General features: G+C 55.0%; 2 protein-coding genes and 1 pseudogene across 2 annotated transcripts; 2 read left to right on the top strand and 1 right to left on the bottom strand.

Annotated features, from left to right (window-relative positions):
* Positions 1 to 70: 70 nt before the first annotated feature.
* Positions 71 to 3,357, top strand: LOC117650084 (origin recognition complex subunit 2). Its single transcript, XM_034393377.1, has 10 exons — positions 71 to 304; positions 415 to 573; positions 652 to 1,059; positions 1,144 to 1,235; positions 1,313 to 1,468; positions 1,575 to 1,780; positions 1,867 to 1,999; positions 2,076 to 2,319; positions 2,418 to 2,651; positions 2,741 to 3,357. The coding sequence occupies exons 1-10, from the start codon at positions 178 to 180 to the stop codon at positions 2,950 to 2,952; spliced, it is 1,971 nt and encodes a 656-aa protein (XP_034249268.1). The 5' UTR covers positions 71 to 177; the 3' UTR covers positions 2,953 to 3,357.
* Positions 3,358 to 3,486: 129 nt separating this feature from the next.
* Positions 3,487 to 4,703, top strand: LOC117649458 (annotated as a pseudogene).
* A 212-nt stretch (positions 4,704 to 4,915) lies between these two features.
* LOC117649596 (sodium-dependent nutrient amino acid transporter 1-like) lies at positions 4,916 to 9,924 on the bottom strand. The gene is made up of 11 exons (XM_034392487.1): positions 9,538 to 9,924; positions 8,043 to 8,216; positions 7,425 to 7,707; positions 7,028 to 7,352; positions 6,509 to 6,788; positions 6,323 to 6,426; positions 5,834 to 6,200; positions 5,637 to 5,736; positions 5,376 to 5,552; positions 5,163 to 5,257; positions 4,916 to 5,080 (listed from the first exon to the last, which is right to left on the bottom strand). Exons 1-11 carry the CDS (start codon positions 9,550 to 9,552, stop codon positions 4,916 to 4,918), a joined length of 2,085 nt encoding a protein of 694 aa, XP_034248378.1. The 5' UTR covers positions 9,553 to 9,924.
* Positions 9,925 to 9,979: the final 55 nt, after the last annotated feature.

Consider the following 9,979-nt stretch of genomic DNA (forward strand, 5'->3'; position numbering starts at 1 on the left):
ATTGTCTTTCAGCGGAAATCACCTAAGCTCAGCTGGACCTTCATTTGCGTGCTGTTGGTACTGTGGTCAACAAATGAAGATCGGGAACGACGAAGCGGGAGATCAAACAAAACAACATGCCCACGTCCAAATAAGAGGCTAAAGTCAAGTCATATTTTGGACATTGAGTGCTACAGTATGGACGATTCAAAACCTACCAGAACTCTACGGAAGAGAAATGTTTCCGTTCGGTTTGCGGAAGATGTAGACCTCCAGCTCACGCACACTTTGTGTGAGAATCGTCGCCTAGAAGGCAAGGAGAATGGTTAGTGTGCATATTGTAATATACGGTAAACCAATGCAATATTGTTACTTTTATTAGATCTTTTATTTTATTTTTTTTGTGAACCTTTTTGCTGTTGCGCTTTGTTTTAGCTCGTCGCGTTGCTTCTGACAAGACTGTAACTCCTGCTTCAGGTCGCAGAAAATCTCTTCGTCAAGCAAACGAAGACTGTAGCATCAAGGAATCTGTGCTTGATAAAATTGAAGAGGAATTACCAGCAGAATTCACTGAAAGAGTTCACAAACCTCTAGGTTTGTACTTGCGAAAATTGAATGTGAAAACTGAATCCAGCTGTAATTTTGTTTTCTATTGACCTTTTGTTCTATCAGCTCTTCTTGGAGATGAGGACGATGCAGTGGTTCAAGTTGGATTTCAGACTCCTAGAAAGCGTAAAAGTATGGTCCTTAAAGCCCAGGAATCTGCCAGTAAATACTCCTCTCCCTTTAAAGTAGATGAAAATGTGACACCAAGTAAGACACCTAGGCATAAAGATTCGGAAAATGTCTCATGTACTCCCAGCCGGAGAGTGTCATTCAACACTAAGGCCATTGGTGCCACCCCATCTAAGCTTGATGGCACACCAACTAAATCTGCTCTCAAAAAAAGGGATAGTACAGTTGGCACTCCCAAGTCTCGTGTATCACTACAGCTGCATGATACTCCATCTCGTACCCCATCAAATTCCATTCCAGGAGTAGACAAAACACCTTCCCGTCTGCGATCTAGAACAAGAGCTCGTAAGTGCTTTTTTGAACATTCGTTTCTATTGTAATAAGTATCACTCTTTAAGTACTTAATTCACTAATTCATTCTTTTTACAGTGATTCAAAAGTCTCTTGCAGAATCTGGTAGTGATGATGGTGATTTTTCCTCTGATGAAGAAGGATCTTTCAAACCTAGTGATGAAAGCTCTGTAAGGCTGGTCTATTTATGATGTATTTTTGAATTTTGGGTGAAGTTTGATCGTACAAACAGCCTTGCCTATTTCAGGAATCCAGCAATGAATCGTCAGGGGATGAAGATGAATCTCCCAACAAGGCCACTGGAAAAATGGAATTGAAAACGAAGCAGGTAGTCTCTACCCCACAAAGTCGTGCCACTTCCTCAAGAACTTCTCGCAGAAATATCAAAGAGGAAAAAGATTTTGTAAGGAAGCTATCACCAACAACCCATCTTAATAGTTTTTGTATTTCTTTTTCTATCCTGCAATTTAATTTATTTTCACACTGTTCTCTTTTTTTTAATTTATCAGGAAATAACAACAGATGCCTACTTTGAAACTCAAAGTGCAAAGCAGATTACATCTAATAACACACTTAGCAGGCTGAGAACACCTAGACTTCAACAGGACGCATTGCATAAACTGCTAGATGATGTAGATGCTCCTCACCACCAACCCATCACACAACTTTGTGATGAGTATCGAGATCATGCAGACCAGTGGCTATTTTCCCTTTGGTAGGAACATTACATGTTGCATGTATATTTTAGGTAATCCAAATTTTTTTTATGGTATGATAAATAACAAAGTAAAATTCTTGCAGGGAGGGCTACAGTGTGCTTTTATATGGATTAGGCTCAAAGCGGCATGTTATTCAGACATTACATCAGGAAGTGCTCTGCGACTGCAATGTTTTGGTAGTTAATGGATTTTTTCCAGGCGTCCTCATCAAAAACGTATGTGTGAATAAAATTTGTTCTTGCGTTGGTAGTTTTGCATCATATTTTCAGTTCTAAAAGAAGTATTTTTCAGGTGCTTGATGACATACTTACTGAGATTTTAGATGTAAACGACATCCCCTCCAATTTATTAGAATGTGTAGATTTGATTGAATCCATCCAGTCCAAGAAACAAGCAGAACCAATCTATCTCTTGGTTCATAATTTGGATGGAGCTTCATTTCGCAATGATAAAGCACAAGCAATATTTTCTCACCTTGCTCAAATCCCAAAAGTACACCTCATTGCCTCTATTGATCATATTAATGCACCGCTTTGTAAGTATTACATTTTTTAAACCTTGCAAAAAATTGATCTACTCTCACCTTGGAAATAAGGATTTCAAATGGTGTATTAACTCTTTGTCTTCTTACAGTATGGGATCAAACAAAGTTGAGGCGCTTTAATTTTGTTTGGTATGATGTGACCACATTTGTTGCTTATGCTGCTGAAACTTCTTATGAGAGTTCTCTACTTATCCAACAGTCTGGAGCTCTGGCCCTGTCTTCTTTGAACTCAGTGTTTAAATCACTCATTCCTAATGCAAAGAAGGTGTTTGTTTTGGTGGCTAAGAACCAGCTTGATAACTCCAAGAATCAGAGTTTCTCAGGTAAGCCCTTGTGTCATTATTGTAGTGTGAAGTAGAATGCACTCCTCCCGAGTTACAACCTTTCAGTATTTTTGTTTCTTTTATTTTAGGAATTTCCTTCCAAGATTTGTATTGGAAGTGTAGAGCAGCCTTCTTGGCTAGCTCTGATAAGGTGCTAAGAGCTCAATTGACTGAATTTTTAGACCATCATCTCCTGAGAGCCCGCCGTGGTGCTGATGGTGTTGAAACCCTCATCATCCCTATTGAAAACGGCATATTGTCTCAATTTTTAGAAACTCAGGAGCAAGAAGGAAGCATGTAAACATGCTCAGTTTTAAGATAGTCTTGCATAATAATGTTTGCTATTAAATAGCTGTATTTCTCTAGTCGGTTAAGATGAGCATAGGCTGGAAGATTAGACATATTTTCCCAGGTAATTTCATTACAACACAAGATGTTTTGAATGCTTATAAATGTATTGATGGTATTGTTTAATTTTGTGGATATAATCCAGTTCAATGAAATCGCTGCAACTCTGATCAAATTGGTTGTTTAAATCTTGTAGAGCCCTTTGTATCAAGGCTGAATTTGTATTAATTTATTGTATTTATGATTTTGTCAGTTCCTTTTGAACTTCTTAGGTTGTGAGAATGTGTCTTCCATGAGTATTCTTGGTGTAAAATATGGGAGATAATTCAATCTAGAATAAACAATTGGTGGTTTGAATTTTTTGACTGCTTTATTGAAATAACTTTTACATTTTCTAAACTTAACAGACCTGACTTCATTCATTCCTTCCATTCATGCTTCCACGGCTTCCACTCACCCGTCTGTCTTAACAATCGGCGCCCAACAGGTGCCCGTAGGTGTCATTATTGCTTTAAATTAAATGTCGTCCCGGAGCTGAAAACAAAATCAACAGTGCAAAACCATCTACAGACAACTTGAGATTGATCATGAGGGTTCCGTTCAGCACGGTGCTCGGGCCGCCCCTCATGGTATGTTCGCTGTACACGGAGCGCAGAGAGCGCAGACAAGTCACTGCCTCTCCGAACGCCAAGTTTCCCGCGTTTACAGAAGTACAGCCGCTTCTACAACCGTCTCTGCTCGCCGAAAATGTTCGGCTTCAGCACCTACGCAGTCTGTTTGGGGATCTTGGGGACGGTGAGTGAGAGGGTCTCTTCGGCTGGCGTCTTTGAAACCGAACGGTCGGGAGCGCCACGCCGCGCCGCCACGGGCTGCCTACCTCCGGGCGCCTCGGCTCGGTGAGTGAGCGGGAAGTCTAAATCGTCCCATCCTCTCTCTTAGGTGGTGACGCTTATAGACTTAAGGCGTCTCCTCAATGGAGAATCTCCGACATGCGAGGGGCTGTGGAAGAACAGGCTGAGTCGTAGCGAGCGCCTGAGTAGGTCCTTTGTCTGTCGCGCGCTGTGGCGGCATTGTGGCGGCGGGAACGGGCACTCACTTTCGGCTCCTGTTGATGTCCACAGTGTCCAACGAGACGGCGCGCGACCTGAAGCTCATGTCCTCCGTGCTGGGGGTGGAGCACTACACCTTGCTGGCCTTGGGGGCATTCACGGTGAGCTCAGCACGTGTCGCCCGCAAACCCTCACGGGCCGTGTACAGTGGTCACAAGGTTGACTGCCCTCCATCCGGCAGGACAACCCCGTGCTGCTGCTGCCTTGGCTGTTCATGGGCATGCTGGTGATATTCCTGGAGACCTTCCTCTTCGCCAGCAGGCTGTTCTACGAGGGCATCCACATGAACCGCTCGGAGCTACTTTTCACAGGTGTGCATGCAGACAGCAGACGCGCTTCCGAACCCTTGGTTGTCGTTACCATTTTAACACAACGGCTCTTTTCCAGTCATGATGATCCACAACTGGCTTCAAGTTTTCTGCCTCTTCAACCGGCAAATACGCATGTGTGACTACTAGCTAGGAAGTGCCACACCCCTGTACCCTCCTAAGAATAAATTTCCCGCCTGCACACTGACATCTCGCGGTAACATTGCTGTGAGGAACGTGGGCAAGTGAAAAACGAAACGCCGGCACCTTTAACAGAGTTCACTTATCGTTATTTATTCACAGATTTGTACACGTATGACATAATTACACAGAGTATCACAGTCGCGCTGCGCGCTGCACGTTTAGGGAAGGGAAGAGCCAATCCTCGGCCGGCCTTGCCCGGCGTGAGTGGACTTCCCCCGACTCGCTTCGCGCCTCGCGTGGGGCGCGGGCGGTGCGGCGGGCTGCTCGGGGGGCGTGCTGCCGCCCTGTGCCGCCCCTACCGGTTGAACGTGGCGGCGGCGATCTCCTTGGCGCGCGTCCACGCGCACGCCTTCCGCCCCACGCGCTGCGTCCGCCACTCCTGCCAGCGCTTCACGTCGGCGGGGTCGGCCGAGGGGCCGGGCCGCCACAGCGCCGAGGGCCGCAGCGCCGCCGTGCACGCCTGCAACGTCGAGAGCCCCAAGGGAATGAACCGCCATGCAGAGTGGGGACGCTGGAGCGGAGGGGCTGCACGCGGCACTCACCTCGCCGAAGGACAGGCCCCTGTTCTTGATGAAGAAGACCGCGGCCCACAGGGGGATCTGCACCAGGCCGAAGGCCGCGATGATCCATCCAGCCGCTGCAACAGTGGGTACACTGCAAGCCTCCGACAGCGTTTCGCCCCGCCGAGCGCTGTCTCTCTCGCACCTTATACGCGGGACGCCGCCTGAGTGGGAGAGAGACAGAGGGATGCTTACCGACGGCGCCGTCCGGGAAGGGCAAGCCGTTGTGCTCGAGGCGCTGCGCCGTGGCGATGGTGTACACCAGGATGACGATCATGGTGACCGGGGTGATGAGGCCCCACGTGACGCGCCAGTACAGACCGGGGCTGTGGCCCAGCATGAGCTCCAGGTCGCGGCACAGGTTGTCGATGCCTGGGGAACGTGAACGAGGCCGGGGCGCGGTCAATCTCAAGCTGGCTGTGATGGCAGAGCAGCTGCTGAGGCAGAGGCGCTTACCGTACACCCAGCTGACGACCACCACTTCAGCAGTCACCAGGACGAAGATGGGGAAGGTGCCGGAGTAGTAGTCCACCAGGGTCAGCACGTACTGGCCACCCTGCAGCAAAACAGCACAGTTTCGGAAAGGGAAATCGGAGTGCGAAACAGGAGTTATAGGTCAGGCAAAATTAGTAAAGTTGTTGTCGTGGGCGTACCGGCGTGACGTAGACCAGGCCGAGCAGCGCGCCGGCCACGCACGCGCCCAGCGACACGGCCCAGGTGGGGGCGCGGGGGAACAGGGCGTCGCCGCACAGCGTCGTCAGGTTGCCCAGCAGCGCCACGGCCGAGCCGACGCCCAGCGTGAGCAGCATCAGGAAGAAGAGGAAGGCGAACACCTGCGGGGCCACGTCGAACTTGGCGATGGCCTCGGGGTAGGACACGAAGGCCAGCCCCGAGCCGCCCTTCACCACCGTGCCCACCGACTGGCCCGACTCGTGCGCCAAGTTGCCCAGGATGCCGAAGATGGTGCAGCCCGCCAGCATGCTGGTCATGGTGTCCATGGACGTGACGATGATGGCGTCCCTGCGGAGCATCGCGTCAACGTCACATTCTTTGTTTTTAGCTTCCGGTGGAATGTCTTGCGTTGGCCGCGAAGCCAATCCGGAACCACAATGCTTTCGGCTTTGGTATCTTTGGCTACGCACTTGTGGATGTTGTGCTGGAACGGGTTGTAGGATGACATCATGACAAGCGAGCCGAAGCCCACTCCCAGCGAGAAGAAGCACTGCGTCACGGCGGCGTACCACACCTGTTGGCAGACGCTGGTCTGGTCAGTGGCCGGGTTTGCGTCGACGGCAGATCGTCTCCGGTGGTATGTCCGGTGCGCTTACCGTGGGGTCGAGCAGGCGGTCGAAGTCCGGCCGCACGAAGAAGATGATGCCGTCGAGGGCGCCGGGCAGGGTCACGCCCCTGACGAGCAGCATGAAGAGGATGACGTAGGGGAAGAGGGCGAGGAAGTAGGCGGCCTTGCCGGAGGAGCGCACGCCGCAGCACGTCACGGCCCACACGGAGACCCAGGTGGCGGCCAGGCACAGCGACAGCGCCCAGCCCGGCGACCCGATGCCCCTCGAGATGCCCACGCCGTCGTCCACCTCGTCCAGCACGCCGTACCTGGAGTGGCCGAGCGTGAGAACAGTGTACACCTGTCTCGCGGGTCGGCCTACCCCGCCTTCCGCAGGCGCTGAGGGGCAGGCTAGGCCGCCCGCTCCACAGACGTGTCTTGCGGGTCGGCCTATCCTGTCCTCCACAGGCGCGAAGGGGCAGGGTAGGCCGCCCGCTCCACAGACGTGTCTTGCGGGTCGGCCTACGCTGCCTTCCACAGGCGCTTGTTCGCACGGAGGTTCACCCACTTGAAGTAGAGCTCCGAGCTGGAGCGGCGGTCGGGCCCCAGTCTTGGCCCTGGAGCGCGTTGGTACGGCGGGCCGTACGGGTACGCGCCCGGGTACGAGAAGTTGACCGGCGGCAGCGGGCTGAACCCGGGGACGCCAGAGGCCGGCTGCGCGTCGAAGCAGTTGGCCCAGGCCGTGTAGGGGTAGACGCCGGGGCTGCGGGGGCAGGTGGCCCAGGGCAGCTCGGAGGAGAAGGACGCCGCCAGGTAGAAGATAGTGATGGCCATGATGGAGCAGTAGTAGGTGACGACGATGCCGGAAGATATGAGCTGGCCGTAGCCAATGCCTGAACAAAAGAACAAAGTACAGTGGCGTCGTTGTGGCGTCGGTGGTCGCCGCCATTGCCTCCCCGCCTCACCTTTGAACACGGGGGCCAGCTCCCAGACCTGCACGGAGCCCAGCGAGGCGAACTGCCCCAGCGCCATCTCCATGTAGTAGAGCGGCTTGCCGATGAGGGCCAGCACGATGAGGTAGGGGATGAGGAAGGCGCCGCCGCCGTTCTCGTACACCGTGAAGGGGAAGCGCCAGACGTTGCCCAGCCCCACGGACATGGCGATGCACGACATGAGGAACTCCATGCCGTTGGACCACTGCTGCCGGTCGCCGCCCCCGCCGCCCCCGGCAGGTGCCGCCTCCGACACCTGTGGAGTGGACCAGTGCACTCTCCCGGCAAAGTCACCGCCACCCACTCTGTCTCTCTCGCATCCGCACGGGACGCTCCACGAGTGCGAGAGAGGCAGCGCGACGGTGGCAGTTCGGCATCAGCCTGCTTTGCGTTCTTTTCATTACCATCTCTGCACGCATTCTTCCCGCGTGTAATTGGCGCCATTCTTACAGTCTTTTCTACCGAGTCGCGTGCGGCGACGCGAAGGCCACGCGGCCTGCCGTGCGGACTCGCTGACCAGTGGCGCGGCAAGAAAGAATAACCAGAACCCATCAGCAACAAACTTTCCGGCAGAGCAGAAGCGTTCCCGACCTTTTCCGCCTTTTCCAAAGCAGGCGCCGAGGGAGAGGTGGGGGCCGCGCCATTGCCGAGCTGCGTCCTCTCGGCGGCCGGCGGGGCTTGAGCGGGTGTTGCTGGGGCCGGTGATGGTGGCGTCCGGACTTGGAGCTCCAGCGGGGCGTCGTAGGCCTGGTTGTCGGCGCCGCCCTGGAAAGACGAGCACACTGTAAGGGAGCCTCGGTGGCAAAGGACAGGAAGCCGCGGCGTGTCTCCGCCGGGCCGCGTAGTGTGCACGCAACGCCGGCGACCCGGCCTTGGGCCTGAGGGAGGGGGTCTTGGGCGCCGCCACGCCGCCACGCCGCCACGCCACGCGTGGGGCAGGGCAGGCCGGCCGGTAGTGCGGGGCCCCACTGGGCCCGCTGCGAGGCGCCGGCCGCACCGCTTGGCGCCACCGCGGACTCGCGGCCGTGCGTTGCGCCGCGTTGCGCGGTGCCGCGGTGCACCTCCTCGCCGGGCTGCTCGCCGCGGCCGCGGGCCCTCGCGTCGCGGCTGCGCTTGCGCGTGCCGGTGCGCGCGCCGCGACGCCGCCGCCCGATACCGCGCGCGGCCCGGGCTGGGCCTGGGGCTTGGGCCTGGCTGGGGCTTGGGCCTGGGGCTTGGGCCTGGGCCCCACTGTCCTGCCCGGTGTGTGCCGCGTGCCGCCCTGGTGCCGCCGCGACGCGCCTCGCCGCACCGCGCTCTTGGCGCCAACAGCCGCCCCGGCAGCACGGCATCCCCCGTCGCCGCACTTGTCTCTCTCACACTCATGGAGGGAGAGCGCCGCCCTAGGGGTGTGAGGCAGCAAGACAGCTAGAGCGAGGCAGCGGAATCACTCGACTGCAGAGCCATTCCAACAGTGCTTATCGTCGCGCAGTCTCTCTCGCTCCACATGGCTCCGCCCCGTGAGTGAGAGAGAGAGACAAACGACGGCAGCAATGTTGTGAATCGCTGCCGGTCGCACGGAGTGATTGTGCGATGCGATTGTCTCTGCGTTCCGCCGCAGAGCGAAGCGCGAAGCGCGAAGCGGCCCTGTTTTGGCTTTGGCGCTCTGGCTCGCGGTCACGCATGGCCGGCACGCCGCGCCTCGCAGCTCACAGTGGAGGGCCGGAGTCGTGGTCGCCAAGGACTTAGTAGGGCCTAGGACTCCCAGGACTTAATTGGAGATAGCGCATTAATTACTGCTGATCAGTTTGCCTTTTATTGGTCTATGTTGATCGTAATGTGACATCGTGTTCTTTCCCTGTTTCCGGAGGTTTCTGGACGCAAACTGTGCGGATACGCGATAATTCATCGAGTTATGGAGTGCAACATGTGATTGTCAAAAATCAATAACCTTCTTTAGATTGAGAAAAATATTTGAAGGTGAAAAAAAGTGCGCTGATCACACGCGTGCTTCACAGCACAAACACCACCTCAGGATCCTAAAATTTTCTCTTAATTTAGCCTCGTAAGCTCAGCTTGCCGAGACCTACCCCAGCATTGGGCTTACCTGTTGCGTCGGCATGGTGGTGCTGGCAACTCGGTAGAGCTGGGGCTTCCCTCGCGCCTCGCTGCGGTCCGCACACAGGATGTCGCACACTCACTCGCGCCGTCCAAGTCGCACACACCGCGTCCAGTGATTCGCACTCTTTCTCTCTCGCGTGCTCACTCGCGCGATGCCCTCGGCGGCCCCCGCGGTGTCACCGTGTCACGAGCACGAGTCATTGTCCGCGCCATGGCCCGGCATAATGCGACCGACTACACCTGGTGGCGGCGAGCACGTCCCGACGGTCCCGACCCGGGCGTCCGCTACTCCGCTTGCGCCCTGGCCTAGCCCAGCCTAGCCCTGGCTTGCTGCTGCACCGACTCCGACTGCGGGGACTGCCTCACCTGTGCCGCGCCGTGCCCGCGAGGCGAGGCTGCCAGGCTGCGAGGCGCCCCGCGGCAGGAGG

This window comes from Thrips palmi, unplaced genomic scaffold, assembly GCF_012932325.1.
Source record: "Thrips palmi isolate BJ-2018 unplaced genomic scaffold, TpBJ-2018v1 HiC_scaffold_4, whole genome shotgun sequence".
NCBI classification, from domain to species: domain Eukaryota; kingdom Metazoa; phylum Arthropoda; class Insecta; order Thysanoptera; family Thripidae; genus Thrips; species Thrips palmi.

Bases quoted from the DNA above. Each gene is read 5' to 3' on its own strand.
- LOC117650084 (XM_034393377.1), top strand. From the start codon at position 178: ATGGACGATTCAAAACCTACCAGAACTCTACGGAAGAGAAATGTTTCC. The intron at 1,060-1,143 runs GTAAGTGCTTTT...TTCTTTTTACAG, and splicing joins GCGATCTAGAACAAGAGCTC to TGATTCAAAAGTCTCTTGCA. The intron at 2,000-2,075 runs GTATGTGTGAAT...AGTATTTTTCAG, and splicing joins CAGGCGTCCTCATCAAAAAC to GTGCTTGATGACATACTTAC.
- LOC117649596 (XM_034392487.1), bottom strand. The intron at 6,789-7,027 runs GTGGGTGAACCT...CGGCCACTCCAG, and splicing joins AGCTCGGAGCTCTACTTCAA to GTACGGCGTGCTGGACGAGG. The intron at 5,258-5,375 runs GTAAGCATCCCT...CCACTGTTGCAG, and splicing joins CTTCCCGGACGGCGCCGTCG to CGGCTGGATGGATCATCGCG.